The sequence below is a fragment of the Plecotus auritus genome, assembly GCF_963455305.1.
Source record: "Plecotus auritus genome assembly, chromosome: 6".
NCBI classification, from domain to species: domain Eukaryota; kingdom Metazoa; phylum Chordata; class Mammalia; order Chiroptera; family Vespertilionidae; genus Plecotus; species Plecotus auritus.
In genome coordinates, this window is record NC_137773.1 from 100,312,422 (window position 1) to 100,334,718 (window position 22,297).

Consider the following 22,297-nt stretch of genomic DNA (forward strand, 5'->3'; position numbering starts at 1 on the left):
ATAGAGAAAGGGCAAATAGCAATATTAAAATATTTCCTCTAATTAATCCCCTTTTAATGTGCACGAATTTTGTGCACCAGGCCACTAGTAACAATATAAAAATAAATGAAAAGTTAAGCCAAATAAAAGGCTATGGATTCCTGATACACTTCCACTATACCCTAGAGTTCCTTGAAACATTGTTGAGGGGGGAACAGATTCAATCCATCCAGCTGCTTCCCTTACCCAAGAGGAAATGGGCCCAGAGGAGAACAGTGCTGGCTGGACGGAGCTCCAACTCCCAGGTTGCTTCTGGATACACAAAATGGGCTGGTTTCTTCCCTTTATACACATTTTTGGCCTAAAAGCCTCCTTGTTTCCCATAGGGCTCCTTACCAGGGACCTGTCTGCAGATGAACTGTTAGAAAATACACCCCCCCCCAAACACACACACACACACACACACACACACACACACACACAACTGTAGGAGAACTGAGCTCCAAATATTAGTACTAGGTCAGCCTAGACTTGGCCCTCCCCATGCCTCAGGCTGCCCTCCACAGCACACAGCCCGCTCTAGGCAGGTCACTGTCTCCTGGGTCTCAGACCCCATGGCGAACAAGACCCCACAGCTCAAGGTCCTACGGTTCTGTGACAGGGCCTCCCCCTCCCCATCCCAGTTCCTAGTGGGACTCTCAGCGCCTTGCCCCTTAGTCACAGGCTGGCAGTGGTCAGCAGAAATATATTTTGAACAGACATCTATATCCTGTCTTCAGAAAGAAAGAACCTCTTTCCATTCCTGGAGCAGTGGAGGGGCGGGGGCGGGGGAGGGCGGGGGCGCTTTAAACTGGCAGAGTTGGCAGCTAGAAGGCGCATCCCTAAGACCCCATCTTCGGACACTCCAGGAACCCCTGCTCTTGCTGAGGGCTCCGCCTGCGTAATTCTGGGGCATAATTTTCCTGTGCCCACGGGAAAACTCACCTTCTGTTTCGTCCCGTGGTGCAGCTCAAAGGGCAAAAGGGGCCACTTACTACTTCCCGTGGGACCTCTGGCCCAGCGCTGTGCCCACTTAAAGTAACAAGCAACAAGTGAAACTAATTTTAATAGTAACCCAATAGATCTAACATATCACCCCCTCAGCATGCATTCCACATAAAACCTCATCAGTGAGCTATTTTTCTTTTACTAAGTGGTGAGACCCCGGGGGGCATGCCCTTCACACGCAGCCCGCCTCAATGAGGGCTCACGGCGGGCCACACACGCCCGCGGCTGCCGTGGGGGACCGGGTGGCGCGGGGCGTCTGGAGACGCACGGGACCCACAAAGCTTCTCACTCCCCGGGCCACGCGCCCTTCTCGAGGGGAAGGGCCGTTCTCTCGTGGCCACCCGGCTCCCTAAGGCGCCTGCGGGCTGGACCCTGCGCCCCGCGCGGCGCCCTCCCGCTCTGGGGGATCGGCTCACTTTCCCACCGCGACAGGCCCCGCGGGGACCCGGGGGACGTGCGGGAGCGCCCCCTGCCCAGCCGGGGCGGGGCGGAGCGGGCGGGCCCCGCCTCCCTCGCCGCCGCGGGGCCGCCCCTGCGCCGGGAGTGCGGCCGCCGAGGAGCCGGAGCTGGAGCCGGAGCCGAGCCCGAGCCGAGCCGGGCGCCACCATGCTGAGTCGGCTCGGGGCGCTGCTGCAGGAGGCCGTGGGCGCGGTAGGCCAGGCGGGGTCGCGGGGCCGGGGCGGAGCCGGTAGCGGGCGCAGGCCGCCCGGGAGGGACCCCAACGGGCCGCGCGGCGCCCTCCCCGCCTCCTCGCGCGGCCCCGCACAGCGCCGCCCGCTTCCACTCGCTCCTCTCCGGCCGCGCCGCCCTCCCAGACTGCGCCGTTCCCCGCCTCTGCTCCCAGAGTGCTTCCTGTTTATTTTCCCTGCGCCCGGGCTCCCAGCCCCCAGCTCCCAGCTCTCCGGTGCCCGAGGGCTCCCGTCACCCAACAGCTTCTTCCTCCAGGTCCCCAAGTCCCCTCCTCCAGCCTCTGCCTCCCCCCACCCCTTCCGACACACACTCCTCACTTCCTGCGCCCTGGGCTTAAAGAGCACTGCCCTTCCCCGCCGCGGAGCCCTCCCCTCCACCCGGGAGTGCGGAGTGCGGCCCTGCTGGGCCAGGCCCTGGGGAGAGTGCACAGACAGTCCCGTGGGTGGGCCCTGGAGCAGCTTTGGCGGGGGGCCCTGGGCCCTCGCCCTGGAGCAGCCTTCTGCAGGTTTCCAGTGTGTATCTCACATTGCCCTAGCCTTGAGTCCTTGAGTCAGGGGAAGCCAGCCACGGTGGGGCCTGGGCAGCAGCCCTGTGGGGAAGACTGTATTAATGTCTTACATTCCATCAGAGTTTGTGTTTTTGCTATTTTCTGTTGCGGGTGGAGGCTGGTCAGAGGCAGCCCACTTCATCAGTAAGATAAAAGTTCAGTTTAGATAGGGAAGGCGGAGGCCCTGTCTTCAAGTAACCCTGGCCAAGAACCTGTCTGTAAAAGTTAACAATTCTTTTGTCTCAGATTTAGTGTATCAGATTTTCTCAGGAGAAACAACCTTGGATTCCACTCCCTTCCTCCCCAACACTCCCCCCCCTCCTCAATTCAGAGCTTGTTATTAATGAGAATAGCCTCAGCCTTAAGCAAACTTGAGAAGAAAGTGAAAGGTTCCGGCTCCTTCCTCACCTGCCCCACCTGCCCCAGCCTAGCCCTCCCAGATGTCCAGGGGCCTGGGAGGGGTTCCAGAAAGTAATCTCTCCTTCCCCTCCTCCCTGTCCCCAATCTAGACAGCTGTCATCTCAGAAAGTGATCTGACAAACTACTTCACACCTCTCAAGGACAGCTCCATGCAGAGGGCAGACAGACAAGACCTTCGCCCTAGGAAGTGAATTTCTAATGCCTCCAAAGCGCCAGAATTTCAGTGTCAGAGGCTGGAGGAAATATTGGTGGTCAAGGGAGATACTTTTAGGCAGCTGGTCTTCTTAGGCCCCTCAGTGTACAGGCCATACCCTAGAAGTTTAACTGACCCTGTGTGTCCCTCAGGAGAGATGGGAACCCCCCTTTTGCCTGCACCCTCACATCTTGCACATACTAGTAGGTCTTCCCCTGGCCTGGGTCATTAGGGTAAGACCCCAGCAAGTTGCTTACCTCCTTGGTAAGGAGGGAGCATGCTGCTCTTTCCTGCCCTCTTCTGACAAAAAAATAGAGTTGCAATCCTTATCTTTTTTTTAAAAAAATATATTTTATTGATTTTTTAGAGAGGAAGGAAGAGGGATAGAGAGTTAGAAACATCGATGCGAGAGAAACATCAATCAGCTGCCTCCTGCACACTGCCCACTGGGGATGTGCCCGCAACCAAGGTACATGCCCTTGACTGGAATCGAACCTGGGACCTTTCAGTCTGCAGGCCGACGCTCTATCCACTGAGCCAAACCAGTCAGGGCTGCAATCCTTATCTTGAAATAGAAATTTAGAATGGTTTTTTCTTTGGTCTAGAGTTAGAGTAGCTAACAATAGTCTCAGGTATAGAGTATCCGCCTGCTTTTTTCTCTCTAATGGTCTGTTTTGGCTAACCTGCATTCTCCTAGTCCTGCTTTTTTTTACTGGATTAGTTAGTTAGTTAAGTCAGTGCAAGGTTTTCAGAAACTATGAATGAATTTTGCGATTCAATGAGCCCCCATTACAAACTTGTGAAATAATTGTAGTGTTGTTCAAGGGTCAGAAGGCATTTCAAGAGACAAGGAACTATGTACGGAACAGGGTCTTAAGGGGCTTGCTGATCCATTTAGTAAATATTAATGAGTAGCCACTATGTGTGTGTCCCTGATCCCCAGGATGCTAATAGTCTAGTAGAGAGATGACGGCTAACCCAACGATAATAGAACGTGGTAAGATGTGGTCATACACTGTGTGTTTGGAACGACTGTGGGAGATGTCACTCTAGTAAGGGCTGTGAACCCCACAACTAATTTTAAAAGAAGACAAGATTGGGCAGCCAAGGCCTCAGCTTCAGCATTACTGCTTCCCCCGGCCCCCCCCACTCCCCGCCCCGTCGTAGTGGTCTTCAAAGCGTTCTTCTTGCCCTCGTTTCCTATACACAACTGCCAGATGACTCTTCCTAAAACACTGCTCTGATGATGTCAGGGACCTGCTCCCCATTGCCTGCAAATGTATACATCTCCAGACTTCTTGGCTTGGCATTCAAGGCTCCAAAACCTCATCAATCCATCCTTGCCCCAGACACACTTTGCAGAGCACCTTCTGCAGGAAATGTCTTTCCTTCATCTCTGATTGTTGAAATCTCACGCAGTTCTTCCAGTTTTAGTTCCTGCGCGACCTCAGCCTTCTCTGTTGGAAGCGACTCTTTTCCTGGAGGTCACTTTCCCACCTTTCCTGTGTTCTCATCTCACACTACATCCTGCAGTTGAGTTACTCAGTGTGGTTTTATGTTCTCTTCTCCTTTGTGGCACTGGATCTGAGACATCCTTGTCTTGCCTGTGACATGTAGCATGGTGTTGTGTATGTAGCAGGAACTGGAAGATACTTCCTGAATCGATTAAGGGAGGAGATAGGGAGTTCTGTGGTGCAGTAAAGCATGAGGTAAGAGGGCGATGCATCCAGGAACCCAGAGAGGGCTTTGTGGAGCTGGCCCTCAGAGGACCTGACTGGGGGCCATTAGGATCTGGCTGAGGAGTGGCCTGAGCAAAGATCCAGAGTAGAAATGAGCACCTTTGCAGAGGGACCACCTGATTATGTATTTTTACCCTACAAACATTTACTCTGCAAAGAAAAAAAAGAAATGCCCCTTTGGGGCAGTTTTCAGGGTAAGTGGTTGTTATTACAGTACCAGCCAGGCCTTAGAGATGGTGAGAGCACTGGGAAGGGGGAGGTATAGGGCTTGTTCACAGCAGCGTCAGAGTCCCCCCTGGCCAATAGGAGGAGCTGGAGGAAGCGTGGATGGGAGCAGAGCTAGCTAAGGAAGAGTCAGGGCTGCACAACCCGAGCTTGGACAGAAGCGGCCCGTACTGTATAAGTAAGGCACTTCCTTAACGTTATGCTACTGTTGCCCATCTGGCTGAACCGAGCCTGTGTGGCCTTGAACACAGCTTTCCGCAGACCCTCCGATTCAGAGGGACCTGAAAACTTCGTCTTTCTCGTGTGTTCCAGCCGTGTCATTTTGCTCTTGTTGTTTTGGGGGTGCTCTCCTGTTTTCCTCTGTGTAGCTCTGTTGTAGGATAGCCCTGTTGTGCTGAAATTATCTGTTTCTCTGATGTGTCCACCAGCATTCGTAGCTCCTCCGAGCCAAGGACTATGGAATCACGACCTGTGGCAGGGGCACAGTGATTCCAGCAGGGAGCGGGGTCTGGGAGTGATGCCACGGCATTGTTGGCGACAGTTCGGATGTGTCCTGGAGGAAACGTGTTACTATTCCTTTTGAGAACCCACGATCGCAGTGCCTCCCCAGGTCCTAGCACTGACCCGGCACCTAGTAGATAGTGGAATGTCCGTTCCTGGGAGTGTGGGTGGCGGCGGAGCCGGTGGTCACACAGGTTATGTCTCTGCTCTCTCCGCAGTGGGAGCCCACCATCGACCTTCTGGAGGCATTTGTGGAGCACTGGAAGGGCATCACGCACTATTACATCGAAAGCACAGGTGAGAGGAACTGGGAGGAAAGGATGGGCAGAGGCACCATGCAGCTCAGAGATGCAGGAGCCCCGGGGAAGTGACAGCTGCTGCCCAGGGGTTCAGAGTTCTGACGTTTTGCGAGGGAGCTATGTGAGGTGGGAGTGGGAACAAGGAGGATGGGGCTCTCGCGGGCCTACTGTGCAAGGCAGAGGTTGAGCTCCACTTGCCCCCACCTTCCAGCCGGGTCATCCAGGCCTTCGGTCGCCAAGTGCCTGTGTCCAGGGCTTACTGATTGAAAAAGAAATCGAACAGCCCTAGCCATTTTGGCTCAGTGGATAGAGCAGACCGAAGGGTCGCAGGTTCGATTCCAGTCAAGGGCATGTACCTCAATCCTGGGCCCTGGTTGGGTCCCATGTGGGAGGCAACCAAGTAATGTATCTCTCTCACATTGATATTTCTCTCTGTCTCACCCCCTCCCTTCCATTCTCTCTAAAAATCAATGGAAAAATATCCTCAGGTGAGGATTAACAAAACAAAAAAGAAAAGAAATTGAACAAGTTTCTTTTTTCCCTCAGCCAACTTGGAGGGGTGGGGGGAGAACAAAAACCAAAGCCTATAAATACCAGGTCCTTCTCCCCAAGCTGGCACACCAGGGAACCAACGCCTTGGGGCATCTAGGCCCATCCGGCTCGCTCACTGGGAGATGGAATCTGATTGGTTGCTTTGTAGTTGGTGTGCTGGCATTGGTGGATACACCCTGATTGCCATGTAAACCTGTCCTGCATCCCTAGCTTTCCCCTCCTGGAGTTCAGATTGGGATTCGATTCCAGCTTACACCATCCTGAAGGCTTTATTTCTAGCCTGAGCTAGCCCAAGAAACTAGAAAGTCGCCTTGGACTGTCCAAGGGCCCTCTGAAGCCTGTTAGAGCAGGTTCCTCAGGCTCGCACTGTGGACATTTGGACGGTCACTCTTCGTGGTGGGGGCTGTGGGAGTGCACTGTAGTATATTTAGCCCCAACTCTGATCTCTAGCCATGAGAGGCCAGTACCTTCCCCGCTTATGTGACAACCAAAACTGTCTCTCCAGACATTACCAAATGTCCCCTGGGGACAGCACATGCCCCCAGTTGAGAACAACAACTTTAGACTGGTCATCTCTTTTTTCATTGAAATATAATCGACATATAACATTATACGAGTTTCAGTTGTATAACATATTGATTCCATATATGGGTAGATTGTGAAATGATTACAGTAAGTCTCATTAATATCCATCACCACGTGTAGTTATAATTTTTTTCATGTGATGAGGACTTTTACAGTCATAGCAACTTTCAATTATACAATACAGTGCTGTTAACTATAGCCACCTCTCTGTACATTACACACCCAGGACTGATTTTATAACTGATTTTGTACCTTTTAGTCCAAAGACCTCTTGACACAGAGCCCCAGCTCACCAGGAGAGCAGTAAGGGATCCAGAACCGACTCAGATCCATCTGGGGCTTTGCCTGGGCCCAACCCATTAATTTCCAGAACAGTCCCTATACCAGAGGTACAGGAGTGGATGAGGCAGCTGCCTTGCTCAAGAGCCTGTAATTTCAAGAAAAGCTAGGGGGTGCTCCAGTGCCAAAGTACCAAAACTTTCTTTTAAAAACCACTCTAGTCTCTACAGCTCTAAGACAGCCACACTAACCAGCTTCTCCATCTGGGCCCCTCCGTGGTGCCTCAGGTTTGAGTCTGAACCCAAGGTCATGCACAGATTTCTTTCTTCTGCTTTTTTAAAAATAGGTTTTTATGATTTTTAGAGAGAGAGGAAGGGAGAGGAATAGAGAGATAGAAACATTGATGAAAGAGAAACGTCCATCGGCTGCCTCCTGCACACCCCTCCTGGGGATCTAGCCCGCAACCCGGGCATGTGCCCTGACCAGGGATTGAACCAGTGACCTCTTGGTTCATGGGTCAATGCTCAACCACTGAGCAATACCGGCTGGGCATCTTTTTTCTGCTTTTTAAAAAGTAGAGTATTGCCTTCTGTGAGTGTAAAAGAGACAAACAGATTATCTGTTGGGAAGCTGCTAGAAGACAGATTCTGAATTATATGACAGAGACCCCTGGGCCCACAGCTTCTCACTCAGGCCCAGAGCTGCCTGCAGCCCTGGCAACGACCCTCGGTCAGCTGCAGGGTTTGGACAAAACTGATGCTCTTCCTTTTGATAAAAAGCAGAGCATGCACACATTCTCAGAGTTGAATCCTGGGCCTCATTCTAGAAGGTCTTTTGTGTGTTTTGTGTGTGTGTGTGTGTGTGTGTTTTAATATGTCTTTTTATTGATTTCAGAGGGAGAAGGAGAGAGAGAGAGATAGAAACATCAATTATGAGAGAGAATCATTGACAACTCGGGCATGTGCTCTAACAGGGAATCAAACTGTGACCTGGTTCATGGGTCACGCTCAACCACTGAGGCACACCAGCCGGGTTCTTTTGTGTTTTTATTTTTTTATTTATTTTATTTTTTTAAAATATATTTTATTGATTTTTTACAGAGAGGAAGGGAGAGGGTAGAGAGCTAGAAACATTGATGAGAGAAACATCAATCAGCTGCCACCTGCACACCTCCCACTGGGGATGTGCCCGCAACCAAGGTACATGCCCTTGACCAGAATTGAACCTGGGACCTTTCAGTCTGCAGGCTGACGCTCTATCCACTGAGCCAAACTGGTTAGGGCTCTTTTGTGTTTTTAAATATGGAGGCATGAACTGTGAACTTCCATTTCCTCTGGCCTTTATTTGGAGCAGACTGTTAACTTGGCCTCTCCTGCCCTCAGCCAACCCCATCCCCAGGCCCCTTGGACTTGACTCCGTAGAGCCAGAGTGCTCATCTTCTCCCCGCTCACCCTCTTTCCTGATCCTTGAGTAGATGAAAGCACCCCGGCCAAGAAGACGGATATCCCCTGGCGGCTGAAGCAGATGCTGGACATCCTGGTGCACGAGGAGAGGCAGCAGGCGGCGGGCGAGGCCGGGCCCTGCCTCGAGTACCTGCTGCAGCACAAGATCCTGGAGACCCTATGCACGCTGGGCAAGGCCGAGGTGTGGACCCAGAGCCTTCCGTCCCAGCCTGGCCCTGGTGCCAGGCTCTTCCACCTGTGCTCCTCCAGCCCCGACACCGGGTGGGGCCAGCTCAGGGGCACAGCCACCACCTCCCCCGCTCACTGCTCGTGTCATGGAAGTTGAGGAGAGGGTCCCTCTTATTCGTCAGCCTTCACTCAGCAAAGATGTGCTGAGGACCAGCTGTGTGTCAGGGGACACAGCGGTGATTAGGACAGAGCCCACCTGTGTGTTCAGTGACGGCAAGGTTATGGAGAAAAATGAAGTGGGAAGGGGACGGGCAGCGCAGAGGGGGCCAGTTCCCACAGTGAGGGAAGGAGGCTTGCAGAGAAGGTGCCCCCCTGGGCAGTGGAGGAGGGAAGTGTTCTGAGGGGCACGGCTCCCTCTCTGACCGGCCCTCCGCTCTGCCCCTCAGTACCCCCCTGGCATGCGGCAGCAGGTGTTCCAGTTCTTCAGCAAGGTTCTGGCCCAGGTCCAGCACCCTCTCCTGCATTACCTCAACGTCCACAGGCCTGTGCAGGTGAGGGGCCAGGAAGCCAAGGGGTGCTGGGGGTGCGGCCCCCTTTCTTCCCTGCCACCCATACCCCTCTGTTTCTATGCTACTCCCCTTCCAGAACCTTCTCCGGCTTGGGGGAGCTCCCGGATCCCTCACAGAAAAGGAGGAGGTGCAGTTCACCACCGTCCTCTGCTCTAAGATCCAGCAGGATCCAGCCCTGCTCACCTACATCCTGGAAGTGAGTGTCTCTAGCAAACAGAAGTGGAGGGGTCCAGACCCCATTCCACAGAGGCACTCAGGGCGCCTCCCCTTCTGCTCTATGCCAAGCCCCTAACAGTTAGCACATCTGCGTTCCCGAGGGCCAGTGTGGGGAGTGGTCTTCACCAGGCCTGGCCTCACCTAGCCTCCTTTGCAGGGTAAAAAAACTGTCGCTCAGAAGAAAGCCTCCAAAGAGTCCACAGCCCTGCCTAGAGAGACGGCCAGTATCGAGGACATGGACCACCCCCACAGCAAGGCTCCTGACGGGGGTCCCTGTGGGGCCGGGGACTTGACCGCCCAGCTGCCTGTTGCGATCCAGGAGCCCGATGAGGTTGGGGAGAGCAACCTAATCACCTCCTTGGTTGGCTTGTGCAAGAGCAAGGTGCTGGACCGGGTGAATGCTGGGCGGAGACCGGGGGACTCAGCTCAGGTGCATGTCCTGAAGTTGTATCCCTGCCCCCTAGAAAGGTCGTGTGGCTCTGAAGGCCCAGGAGAATCTGCTGCTCCTCGTTAGCGTGGCTCCCCAAGCAGCCGCCACCTACCTGGTGCAGAGCAGCCCTTGTTGCCCTGCGATTGTGAAGCACCTTTGCCAGCTGTACCAGTCCTTGCCCACCTTTCTGGACCCTGCAGACATTGCTGCTTTAGAGGGCATCGCCTGGAGGTAGGCACGTGGCCAGGGAGGCGGGGCTGCATGTGCAGCTGGAAGCCCTGCCTGTCCTCTGGTGGCCGGTTCCTCTTGTTTTCCAGGAGGGATGGGGACCCTTGCTGGCACCTCCTTCCCAAGGTTACAGCCCACCCTAAGGGCCTTCTCACCCACCAGAGAAGCATCACTTTTGCTTCTACCCACAGAGCTCCCTGTAGAACTGACCGGCCTACCCTATGCCCCGGCCCACTCCTCACCTGCAACAGAGGCTCCAGGGAAGAGGGAGAAAGGGCCGAGCTTCCTTCTGGAACAGCTGAGGCAGGCCTCACAGCCTCCCTCGCTCTCCCGCAGGTTACCCAGTGCCCCGTCTGATGAGGGTAACTTCCCAGGCAAAGAGGCCTTGGCTGCCTTTCTGGGCTGGTTTGATTACTGTGACCACCTCATCATGGAGGCGCACACGGTGAGTCACGCCGCTGTCATCTCTGTCTCCTGGAGAACTGAGGGGTCTGCTGAGCTGGGCAGGGCCCCTCTGTTGTTGTGTTGGATGCTGTGCAAGGACAGCTATTTTCGGTGGAAATGTGTTTAAGACATGCTCTTTGGTGCCCAGGTGGTTGCGGATGCCTTGGCAAAGGCTGTGGCTGAGAAGCTGTTCGTGGAAATTCTGCAGCCACAGCTCCTACATGTGTAAGTCTATGTCCAGGCCCCTTAGATGTGGACATAGTGTGAATCGAACCGCCCACCCCGCCTGCCCCTTCCTGTCCCTTCAGCCAGGGACCTCCTTAGCCAGCGTCCCATGAGTCTGTGGGCTCCTTCGGTTCATTTCGGCCAGGCCTACCCCAACACACACGTGGCTCAGAGCCACTGTGGGCTAGCAAAGGCCTACACCCTGTAACTCTATGACCTCAGGAGGGGTGGGAGTGAGCAGAGAGACACCAGCTGGAGATGTAAGGAAACCAGGAAGGGTTCCACCACCCTCCCACTCATCCCCTCCCTGTCCCTCTGGCCTCCCCTCCCTGCCTGGCTCAGTGTTCTGTCCACGTAGGTCTGAGCAGAGCGTCCTGACCTCCACGGCCCTGATGACGGCCCTGCTGCGTCAGCTCCGCTCCCCTGCGCTGCTTGGAGAGGCCGTGGCCTTCCTCCTGGGCTCGGAGCAGCGGCCGGCAGCCCCCGAGGATAGCCCCTGCACCCTGTGCGCTCACCTCATCAGGCACTGTGACCACCTCTCTGATGAGGTGAGGTGGAAGCCCTGGTCTCCACGCGCTTCCGCCCCACCCCTGCCAAAGGGATTTCGTGAGGTCTCCCATTTTCATTAGTGGTCCAGGTGGTTCTGCCTTTGAGACGTTGAACCCCTCCCCACCAAAAAGAAACAGTGATGGTAGCCAGCCGGCTCTTGTCACACAGTAGTTGTCTGTGATCACATGCTTTCTAGTCTGCACACTGCTTTTCCATTCATGGAACATTTTTTCAGGCTACTGGCCACTCGGAGGTGGGTGAGGCCAGCACTCCATTTTTCAGACATAGAAACTGAGGCACAGAAAAGCCCATTTTCTTGCCTGTTACTGCACATCAAATTAATAATGGAACCAAGACCAGCCAGACTCCTGAGTCCCAGGCCACCACCCATCCACTCCCCCCAAAACCTGCCGGGGAGCGGGGATTCCCTTCTAGGGGGACTTTTCTTATCTGGGTGAGCCGACCCCCAGGCACCCCCAGAAGCTGGGGCAGGAAGGAGCATCCTGCTGACCCCTTCTTGCCCCAGATTAGCATTGCCACGCTGCGGCTGTTTGAGGAGCTGCTCCAGAAGCCCCACGAACGGATCATCTGCAGCCTGGTCCTGTGCCACCTCGAGGGCCGCCTGTATGCGGCCCGGGGTTCCCAGGAGCCCGAGAGCTACGAAGACAATCTGTAAGTGAGACCCTGCGCCCCGGGAAGGCCCAGGCCCACCCCAGCCCTCAGCACCCCACTCTTTCTTTTGTTGGTTCCTTGGTGCCATGCATGTGTACCCTGGCCACAGAGACCTAGAGGAGGACCCCTACTTCACAGACGGCCTCCTCGACGCCGGCTTCCAGCCCTCTGCCAAGCCCCATCCAGCCCCCGCCACCAACTCGGATGGCAAAACGGCGGTAACTGAGATCGTCAACAGGTAGGGGCAGGTCAGGAAGTCTGAGCCACGTGGGTTTGCTCTGTCTTTGGGCATATCTCTGAGGGGCGCAGCCCGGGAGGGGATGTTCCCTCCAGGAGGAGACGGAGCAGGGTGAGTGTGGCACTAGGCGGCCCTGCCACACCGAGGGTCCTGTCTCTCAGCTTCCTCTGCCTAGTTCCTGAGGAAGCCAAGACCTCCGCCTTCCTGGAGGAGACCGGATATGACACTTACGTCCACGATGCTTACACACTGGTGAGTGTTGAGGCCTCTGTCAGGGCCCACTCCTTGCCCCTCAAAGACTTCTCCCTCTGTGAGCTCCGCCAGGGCACTCCCAGCTCCAGCCATGAGCCCTGAGTCCACCTTCCTGTGTGGCCCACTGTGTGCCGGGGCCTCCTGACCACGGGCCTCCTCTCAACTCTCCCTCCTGCTCCAGTTCCAGGAGTGCAGCTCCCAAGTCAGTCCCTGGGGCTGGCCCCTGGCTCTCACACCGCTGGACCCCCACGAGCCGGAGCGGCCTTTCTTTGAGGGGCACTTCCTCCGAATGCTGTTTGACCGCATGTCCCGGATTTTGGAACAGGTAGCCAACAGGGCTGGGCTCCAGCCAGAGGGCGGGGCCCACAGTGGCACCCCAGGTGGGTGCCTCTGGAGTCCTTCGGAAGAGCAGGGCCTAGCCACGGGGGTCGAGTCATCTTCGGTTCTTCAGCTCCATTCCCCCCACCTTTCCCTAGGCGGGAAGCCCCGTCTTGTCTCTGCTCCACACGCCCTAACATGTTCTGGCCCTCAGCCCCAGGGATCCATGACACACACACATCATGTGAGCCTCCCACCCCCGCACACGTTCACACTGGCCAGGCGCCTTTCTGGGGGAGTGCAGAAATGCTCACCACCCCCTGACAACCCTGGGTTTGTCCACCATGTTCCCTGCAGCCATATAGCCTGAACCTGCAAGTGACCTCAGTCCTGTCCCGGCTCGCCCTCTTCCCCCACCCCCTTATCCATGAGTACCTCCTGGACCCCTACATCAGCCTGGCCCCCGGCTGCAGGAGTCTGTTCTCTGTGCTTGTCCGGGTAAGGATGCCAGGGAATGTGTCAGTGGTGGGCAGGAAGGGAGGGGACAGGACAGGGGGTTGGGAGCTGCAGATGTGGGGACCCTAGTCAGTGCCAGGGGAGAGCACAGGTACCAACCACCCTGCCATGGTGCAGCAGAGCCATGGGACCTCGCTTGAGTGTCACTGGTCCCCACCTCAGTCCTCTTGTTCCTCTCTAGGTAATTGGGGACTTGATGCAGAGAATTCAGAGGGTACCCCAGTTCCCAGGCAAACTGCTCCTAGTGCGCAAGCAGCTGATGGGTCATATTCCTGGGGAGCAGTAAGTAACCAAGAGAAGTGGGTGCCTGGGGCAGAGCCCTGGGTGGGAGGGCAGGTGCTTTGGGGGTGGGGGGTGCCAGGCCTTAGCGCAGAGGGCCCACTGCTGAGCTCTGTTCTCACTCAGGGGTCTGCCACTGGGTTATGCCTTAGGGACCCTGGGAGGTCACACTGGGGGCACACCCACTGCCTTCCAGCCATGACTCTGTGCTCTCCCCTCAGGCTGGACCACCAGACCCTCCTCCAGGGCGTGGTGGTACTGGAGGAATTCTGCAAGGAACTGGCTGCCATTGCTTTTGTCAAGTTCCCCCCACAGGGTCCTCACCTGCACCTCCCCCCACCCCCGGAAGGGCAAGTCTGAGCCAGGAGCATGACGGGAGGGGAGGCTCCTATTCTCACCTCTGCCCGGAGCTGCCTCCCCTCCCGCCTGGCACAGCCGCCGCCACCCTTCTCCCGGGGCAGGGGCTTGGCTCTGTCTCCTCTGCATCCAGGGGCCTCTGCCTCTGTGGAGGCCTGGGCTTCGGCTCCCGGGTCACCTCAAGGAGACCTTGCCTTGTTGGCTGCACCAGGCTGGGCTTCAGGAAGTGGGTCTCCAAGGTACCAGAGCCAAGGAACAAAAGAGGTGGCCTCCCGGGCAGCATGGTGTCTTCCCAGGGGAGCTGGGTGACTGCCAGGTGAGCGTCGGAACCCAGACCCTCCTGTGTTCTGTGCCTGTCACCTGCCTCTACAGGCCATTTGTGGCCGAGGCCAAGACCTGTGATTCAGTCCCGTGGGCACAAGGGGTGTGAGCTGACGGCTGCAAAGGGCTGGTCAGGACTGTAGGTCAGACAGATGAGGGTAAGGGAGCCCAGACTCTGTCACACTAGGTACCATAGATTCTGCTAAGACTTGACATTTTTTTTCTCCTGCCTTCTTGACTTAACCCTTGTGGAAGGGGCAGTGGATGGCAGGGGTAGCCCACTCTTCTTGCCTGGCCCTCCTGGAGACAGTTGCAAAATCCCCAACCGCCTCATGGCAAAAGGCCAAAGCATGCTCCGCGCCCAGGCGGGGGCAGCTGCTAATGAGAACCTTGATGCAACTCCACCAGGGCGGGAGAGGGCCTGGGGAGCCGGGGGCTGGTGCCAGGCTCCAGCTCCAGCTGGTTTCTCTGGCGCCTTCTGAACCCGTCTCAGCAGGTCCACAGCACCTGGGCAGAGGGGCTGGAGACTGGGGGGAGCCAGGCCCAGCCCACGGTGTTCTCGATGGAATGCCCTTCCAGGGGAGCGAGGAAGCTCAGAGTACAAATGAGGCCAGGATGCCCACCTGACTGCAGGCCCCAAGGCCTGGCAGGGAGGGGCTGGGGCACAGGCTGCAGACCTGGTGTTCTCCCTGCATGCCCTCTGAGGCTGGGGCTGCCACCCCACCCCGCCCGAATCTGTCTCGACCTGCAGGAACACACAGGCGGCGCCAGGCATTACCTCACAGCAGGACTGCAGTTGCTGGCTTTGCTCCTGGGCAAGGAGGAGCAGGCCAGAGCCCCTTTTGCTTCCTTTTCCTGCCCATGCCGCTTCTGGAAGCCAGCTGTGGGTTGCCGAGAGGTGACATGAAAGAGGAGGAAACTCAGTGACCTCTACCTCTCCCACATTCCTCCAAGCTGGGGAGGACTGACCTGCTGTGCTGAAGGACACCGGGCGTGTGCATGCATGTGTTGTACACACGTGGGTGTGGGTGTGGGATGGGAGCAAGCTCAGTGGGCAGACTGGGTCTGGACTCTCTGAAAATGTCCAAGCGTCCAGGAGTCACAAACACCCCCCTCCTTGATGCACTTTGGCATTCTCATGGTGTACCCCCCCACACACCACGGCAATAAATGATGTGGTTGCGTGGACACAGCTGCCCTGTTCTCCACCCTTCGCGTCTTTTCTGCCAAGGGATCCACTGCTAATTTGGGCCCATCTTCCTCCCCAAGTAAGACAAATTAAGTTCCTTTTTCAGCACTGGAGTGGAGGGGTTGGCGGTAAACAGACAGGCTCTGGCAGGGCAACTCTGACGTTCCTCAGCGCCTGCCAGGAACAGCGGCTCTTGGCCAGGCAACACTATTTCTGCTCAGTTTGCCCACAACTGAGGGCTGGCCAGCCTCAGAGACACCCTGGGGGAGTGGGCCATCTGCAGCATCTGTGTGCCAGTCTCACGTTAGGTGCTTAGGTTGTAAGCTGTAGGACTGCTTTTGTGGTGAACAGTGGGCCTGCTGGTTTAAAAAGTTTGTCCCTAAGTGTACGTGCGTGGAGCCTCTGAGGGAGTCACCAAGAATGCGCCAGGGCAGGGCAAGCTGAAGACCGAGAGGGCTGGCCAGTGGTTCTCGCCTCAGTGCATGTTAGAATCACTTGGACGGCTTTTTAAAATACCAGTGCCCCAGCCCGACCCTCCATGAGATAAATCAGTGTCTCTGGGCTGGCCCAGAGTTGTTTTTAAAGCTCTCCAGGTGATTCGAATGGGCACCCACAGTTGGAAACTACCATAGGCTAAATAATGGGTGCAGATACCATTGCCCTTTGACGTGGATCTGGACTGGTGGGTCCCTCAGACACTGAGAGAAGTGAGCGAGAATGAAAGGTTTCTGCTCCATCTTAGGAGATACTTATTTATCATCGAATAGACAGGAGGACTCCTACCACAGATAGCCATAGAAAGAAAGACAAGATGGTGGCCAAGAGAGGCAGGCAGCAGCTGGGGGGCCTCGGGTCCCCTGGTCCTTCATTCAGGGCCAGAGTGTAGTTACTTCAGCAGGGAAGCCCAACCAAGAGTTTCCCAGCTCGGAATCTGAGATCTAGACTTCAGATGCGTTGAGGAGCACACAATATGTTTTATTTGTTCATTCCTTTTAGTTTTCCTTTACATTTTAGTCAAGTTCTTTCTTTAAACAATTCCTACTATGATTCAGTTGGGCTAAGGGGAAATGAGAGGATTTGGGTTTGGTTTGGGCTAGAGTTATAAAAAGGCAGAGGCAAGAGCCAGGGGCCCAGCAGCAGAGTGACTGGGGAGGGATCAGCTCAAGAAGGAAATCCAGGCCTGGGCAGCTCTTGACTCCGCACCTACCCGAAGCTTCCCTGGCATTCTCACTGCTCGAAACTTGGAGGGGATGTGGGCACATCCTACCTGGCAGGCAAGACGAAGAGGTTCTCAGTGGGCCTGAGGCAGGCCGAGATGGACAGCAGGAAGCCTGCCTGCTCCCAGCTCCCAGCACCCAGGCTGGCCCCTGCCGTGTCAGCCTGCGGTCTGGCAAGGCCTCGGTGGGACAAGGGGAGGAACTTCTCTTCTGAGGGCAGTCCCCCCTTCCTGCTCACTTCTTCCCCACAGAGACATTTAGGCAGGAAGGCAAAGTAAGCAACATCTGTTTACTCAGCCAAGGACACAGTCCTTGGAGTGACCTCTCCCAGCACCCCCTCCATATTCTAAGTGCCTGAGAACCTGGCGTAGAAGAGAAGATGCTGTCTGGGGTTCAGAACATTCTCATCCCCTTAGGGAGCAGTGCCCTCATTGTGCCTCAGGGCAACTGGGTCCTTGAGCTCTGAACTCCTTGCTTGGTTAAAGGCACTGTCCCTTCTGGTGCAATGTAGGGGCCTGCTCATGGTAAGGAGAGATGGAAGTCTCCCTAAGAAGCAGGAGAACTCTCCTGCTCCCAATACAACGGGATTCCTGATTGCCAACCTCCTGCCTCCCTAAGAGGGAGGTGAAACCATGGTGGAGGGAGCACAGACAGCAGCTCCGTGTCTACTTATGGCACCTTTCTATCTGTTGACTGGGACAACAGATGATTCCTGAAGCCTCTGGAAGAGCTGGCTTTGTAGATCTTCCCCCGTCACTTTCCACCAAACGTAGTTCTCACCCCGAACCTCGGGGGGCTCATTTTGGATACCTGGGTTCCGAAAAGCCACAGTCACCAGCACATTCAGGCAGATGCCATCCGTATGGCCTTTGCCCAGGTGCTGTAGTCCAAGCAACCCCTTGGTCTCCACTGCCAAGTGGTGCAGAGTCAGACACTCCTGTAGCAGCCGTAAGATGGCCATGTTGATGCCACCCCTCTGCTCCATAGGGGTGAAGCCACAGGCAGTGATGGGCAAGTGAGGCACCCCCACTGTGCCTACCAACACCCACACTGTCTGGGTGGCCACACTGGTAAAGGTGGCCACGAGCCGCTGACAAACCAGACTGCAGGGAAGCTCTTGGGGCAGAATGCGAGGGTGCCTGGCCTGATGGCGGTACTGGGCAGCCAGTTCAACCAGGGGCAGAATGTCATGTGCTCGCAGAGGAGTGGCCAGGGAGGTTCGTGGGTACCAGCAAGCCTGCAGGGACTCTGCATCTGCCTCCTTGGAAGTCTTGAGAACTCCACCTGGGGGAGGTGTGGGGGAAAGGGTCTGTGTTGAGAGAAGTGGGAGGCCTGGCAAAGCGAACAGCCACTGAGGCACTCTAACCCTGACTCTGAGGCTGGAACCTGGAGATGCCAAGCTTGTACCAGCCAGAATAGGGGCTGATCTCACCTGAGGACGAGCAGGGGGAAAGCTATCCACTGCCCCTTGCCCACACTGCCACCAGGTGTGCTGTACTAGTACCTGTGGGCTGAGCAAGGAACACGAAGCGGATCCAGGAGGGGCCCCGCTCCTCCACACACAGCAATGTCAGAGGCTCGCAGTGCAGCCCGGCCTCCTCCTTCACCTCCCGCTGCAGGGCCTCCACGATGGTCTCCCCAGGCTCCATTCTCCCCGCAGGCAGGTACCACGACCCATAGCATTCTTTCTTGGCCTCCTGGATCATGAGCACCTCATCCTGAGGGGAGAGAGAAAATCCTCATCCTCACACCGCCAGGCTGGGATTTCCAAAGGAGGGGACACAGCCAGCAGCCCTCCCTTGCCCTGGGGCCAGATCATATCTTAAACACGATCACTCAGGACCCCCTCTTCACCCAGGACCCTCTTACTAGAGGACACCCTCAAACCGTTGAGCTTTCCTAGGGAATGGCCCTTGAGTGGCTGCCAGCTACAGCTGTCCCTCTCTGCAATTTACCCCTTTGCATTCCGACTTCCACTGCAGAAAGGGGCTGAGATTCCTGGGAGCTGCTTCAGGGGCTGGGGTTCAGACCCCACAATGGGGGTTGCCATGTGTTCTGCACTGTCTGCATATGTTACTGTCTCTCTCACCTCCCCTCTTGGTTTGCAACCTGCTGTGGCCTGTCCTCACACTGAAGTCTAGGCTTTGAAACATGCCCCCACCGACACCCCATATAACTCCTACCTATGGCCTTGGCCCCTTCTGCTGTGGTCACAGCAATTTGTACTAGATCAACACCAAAAAGAGCATCACACGGGAGCGAGGTCTGAATGCAAGCACAGGTTGTGCCATTACTGCCCGTGGGACCCAGAGGAGGTCTCTGCAGCACTGAACAATCTTGAGAGCCCACTCCGCCAGCCTGTGCTAGCTACATTGTGGGAAAAGGAAGGCCTAGTGGGATGAGGCAGACATGCTCCTGGACTCGGTTTTCTCCTCTGTACGTCTGACAATCGCAGGGTTCAGAGTTCGGCGCACAAGGTTCAGTTGTCAGTATGACAGTGCTTTGCAAAACTGGGAAGCGCCACCCACAAAGAAGCGCTGGTTCCTGCCGGTAGGTCCTCGGTCCCCAGGGGGCTGGCTGCGCGCTCTGGGCCCAGGCGGTGGGTCAGCGGGCCGGCGGGCGGACGCTCACCTGCTCGTTGAGGAACACGGCCAGCACCACGTAGCAGACGTTCCTCCGTAGCCGCACGGGTGCCCGCAGCTCCCCGGCCGGCTCCGAGTCCCAGCTCTGCACACGCAGCCCCTGACCCCCCAGCACCGCTTCCAGCTCCCCCGCCAGACCTTCCGAGGCCATCTGGTCCCCTGGGAGGCGGCGGCCTCGGCCCGCAGACCCGCTAGGCCAGGTGCAGAGCAACGAGGGGGAGCGACGTGGGGGATCCTGCGGTGGTTGCCTGGGCCTCCGTCACCTCCCCAGCGGACTCGCGCCTGGCGCTAGCGAACAAACGCGGAAGCGCCGGCCGAGCCCCGGCCGCTGATAGGCTGCGCTTCCCCGCGGCTGGCCCGGATTGGCTGACCCGCATCCGTCATCGCGGAGGCGGGGCCAGTCCGGGCAATGCGGACACCACCCAGTTTGGGTTTCTCTACCCGTTTCTTCTCGCCCTCTCCGGGTACCTCTAGCAGCCAGCCTCGCTAACATCTCCAGCGCGCACAGGTCCGCACCGGTTCTGATGGTTGCGCCATCCTGCCTGTGGGCTGCGGAGCGCCACAGTAGCCAGCGACGGTGACGTCACAAGCAGAATGACGTCACGGAGGTCTGGGACCGCGATTGTAATGTATTGTCCAGCTTTTTTGTCATAAACATACCACTGCATTGCCCAAATGATCACTTCCTAAATAACCTCTTTTTTTTTTTTTTACCAAATATGTACTGTAACAGGGGACATATGCACTTGCCTTGGAGTAGATTCTGATCTAGTTGGGAAGGTAGATGTAGACATATAATAAAAAGTCAACTCAGGGTTATAAGCCAAGTGCTAAATGACTGGTTTGAGCTGGAGGTGTGACAGCGATCAGAGGAGGGAGGGATGTTCAAGGTGTGGTCGGCAGTGGGAGAAGGGGGATTCGGGGCAGAGAGAGGTCCTGGGATCAGTGTCCCAGCCCCCTGCCTGGCATCTCCTATTCTGTTTCAGCACCCTCTACCCTGCAGCCTGGGAGCCCTGGGCGAGCAGGGGCCAGTTTCAGCTCTTCATCTCTGTTGCCCCCACCCCCAGCTGGCTCAGCCTGCTGCTCTGAGAGCAGGGTGTGGATTTTGGCAAGCTCCCGCTTCTCTCCCAGCCTGACCTTTCTTCCTCAGAGCTTCCTTTAACCACCTCTCAGGACAGGAAGGCAGGGCCAGCTGGAGTGAAACTGTGAAGCCAGTCAAATCTGGGATCCTCAGTTAGGTCTCCCCTTTCCCTCCTGCTGCCTTTGTGCACCTCCCTTTGTGTGTGTGTTGTGGGGGCGGGGGGGGGGGTGTGTGTGTGTCAGTCGCTTGGTGGAGCAGACAGCGCATTGGACTTGGAGCCAGATGCCAGATGCCCAACCTCTGCTCACTGGCTGGCTGTGTCCCTGGATAAGTTGTGAGCATCAGTCTCCCCATCTGTGAGTTGGCTCCCAGCTCTTCCTTCACAGGGTTCTTGGGAAGGTGAGATGTACATGGGCTGTTTACCAGGCAGTCCACCAACTGCCCCCACCTCCGGCTGGGCCCTCCTGGCCACAGCACTTGTTGCTACAACACAAAGGCCCACTTTCATGAAGTGTGCCTCCAGGGCCACCAGACTCTAGGGAATTCCAGCCACACCAAGTCTACCTCCTTAGGCCCTTCTCACACATGAACTGTGAGATCCCTGGAGGCGGGGCACTGTATTAGGCTGTGGCCCACAATCTTTGGAGGCACTTGGTGATGCTGCTGCTCCCAGCCCCAGACCTGTTGCCTCCCAAACAGCTGAACTCACCAGGCTTAGAGGCCCCTAGAACTGCAGAGCCACCTGTTAACATAGTATGTGTGTGTGTATCACCCAGTTTTCCCATCTGTGAAGTGGGGACAGCTTTGGTCTCAGACTCCTTTCTGCCTCCAGGGGATGATTTGAGAGAGAATGAGATCATGTCTGGGCAGGGCTGTGAGAGCCTCAGAGGCAGCCTAAGATAAACACCAGACGGCCTGACTGCCTAGAAGAGCAAAGACTTCAACAAACCAAACCGCGGCTCCACTCCCCCCATCATCGCTGGGAAAAGTGCTCCGTTCCTCTGAAGTGGACCTAATCACCTCTGTGGTGAGGAGCACAAGAGGCAACTATGAAAGCCGCTTGTAAACTGTGAAGGGCAGCCCTGGCGAGGCCCTTGGAGTGTACCAGCCTGGGAGCTGAGGGAGACAACAGAAGGCAGGCTTTCTCAGGCTTTGGGAGGAAGGGAGCACACCTTAGGCAGGAGAGGCCCTGAGACAGATGGGAAAAGCTGAGGAATGGGGGGCTGAGACAGAAACCTGCAGAACCAGAAGCAAAGAAAGGTCTCCCTCAAGGCTGCTCTGTGCCCTCCATTTCCAGAAAGGGAGGATCACTGGCAGGTGGGGGTGGCCATGCAGCGGAGTGGCCAAGAGTGTCCACACTGTACAGTGCCCACAGGAGTGAAGCCTGAGCCAGCTATTCCAGGGCACATGGACCCACTTACACATGTGAGTAGGAGTGCAGGAGGGAAGTGTAGGCAACCTCAGAAACCGATGGGATGGCATGGGCAGGCAGGGTGGGGCAAGGGTGTCTGTAACACCAGAGCTGGTCACAGAGCAGTAAACCCTGTCCCTTGTCAAAGTGGGAAGGGTAAGGAGGGCAGTAGCCCAGGGTTAGGGAGGAGGTCTGGCTTCAACCTGGGAGATGCCACTAGCTTGCTGTGATCTTGGGAAAGCCACATCTACCTTCTAGGTCATTGGTAAGACACAGGCAGAAGTGAATCCTGAAACAGAATGGACATTAAGGGAAAACTAGTGTATCTCAATCAATTCTGTTGCTTAGTTAATAGTGTTGTATGGAAACCAATGTCTTAGTTTTGATCACTGTGCCATGGTTATGTACCATGTTAACATGAGAGGAAGCTGGCTGAAGGAGAACTGGGAATGGTCT

At 56.2% G+C, this 22,297-nt stretch overlaps 2 protein-coding genes across 5 annotated transcripts; one reads left to right on the forward strand and one right to left on the reverse strand.

The window, feature by feature from the left end:
* The first annotated feature begins 1,384 nt into the window (after nt 1-1,384).
* On the forward strand, nt 1,385-15,508 carry FHIP2B (FHF complex subunit HOOK interacting protein 2B). Of its 3 annotated transcripts, none has more exons than XM_080672631.1 (17): nt 1,385-1,677; nt 5,560-5,638; nt 8,531-8,700; nt 9,134-9,238; nt 9,333-9,452; nt 9,630-9,854; nt 9,937-10,133; nt 10,467-10,575; nt 10,723-10,799; nt 11,158-11,347; nt 11,875-12,020; nt 12,130-12,258; nt 12,420-12,510; nt 12,692-12,835; nt 13,186-13,326; nt 13,526-13,626; nt 13,845-15,508. In XM_080672631.1, exons 1-17 carry the CDS (start codon nt 1,633-1,635, stop codon nt 13,981-13,983), a joined length of 2,208 nt encoding a protein of 735 aa, XP_080528757.1. In that variant the 5' UTR covers nt 1,385-1,632; the 3' UTR covers nt 13,984-15,508. The 3 variants fall into 3 exon arrangements, 2 of the variants coding, with proteins under 2 accessions (XP_080528757.1, XP_080528756.1); XR_013960834.1 differs by lacking the exon at nt 13,186-13,326 and having other exon boundaries at nt 1,506-1,677; nt 13,845-14,296; nt 15,053-15,492; XM_080672630.1 differs by lacking the exon at nt 13,186-13,326 and having other exon boundaries at nt 1,506-1,677.
* Nucleotides 15,509-16,441: 933 nt separating this feature from the next.
* On the reverse strand, nt 16,442-19,928 carry NUDT18 (nudix hydrolase 18). 2 transcript variants are annotated; one of them, XM_080672234.1, is made up of 3 exons: nt 19,339-19,928; nt 18,212-18,425; nt 16,442-17,991 (listed from the first exon to the last, which is right to left on the reverse strand). In XM_080672234.1, exons 1-3 carry the CDS (start codon nt 19,498-19,500, stop codon nt 17,390-17,392), a joined length of 978 nt encoding a protein of 325 aa, XP_080528360.1. In that variant the 5' UTR covers nt 19,501-19,928; the 3' UTR covers nt 16,442-17,389. The 2 variants fall into 2 exon arrangements, with proteins under 2 accessions (XP_080528360.1, XP_080528361.1); XM_080672235.1 differs by having other exon boundaries at nt 18,891-19,633.
* Between the last annotated feature and the right edge of the window lie 2,369 nt (nt 19,929-22,297).

Bases quoted from the DNA above. Each gene is read 5' to 3' on its own strand.
- NUDT18 (XM_080672234.1), bottom strand. From the start codon at position 19,500: ATGGCCTCGGAAGGTCTGGCGGGGGAGCTGGAAGCGGTGCTGGGGGGT. The intron at 18,426-19,338 runs GTGAGCGTCCGC...CTCTCCCCTCAG, and splicing joins CCGTGTTCCTCAACGAGCAG to GATGAGGTGCTCATGATCCA. The intron at 17,992-18,211 runs GTACTAGTACAG...CACCTCCCCCAG, and splicing joins GTTCCTTGCTCAGCCCACAG to GTGGAGTTCTCAAGACTTCC.
- FHIP2B (XM_080672631.1), top strand. From the start codon at position 1,633: ATGCTGAGTCGGCTCGGGGCGCTGCTGCAGGAGGCCGTGGGCGCG. The intron at 9,239-9,332 runs GTGAGGGGCCAG...CTCCCCTTCCAG, and splicing joins ACGTCCACAGGCCTGTGCAG to AACCTTCTCCGGCTTGGGGG. The intron at 12,511-12,691 runs GTGAGTGTTGAG...CTCCTGCTCCAG, and splicing joins TCCACGATGCTTACACACTG to TTCCAGGAGTGCAGCTCCCA.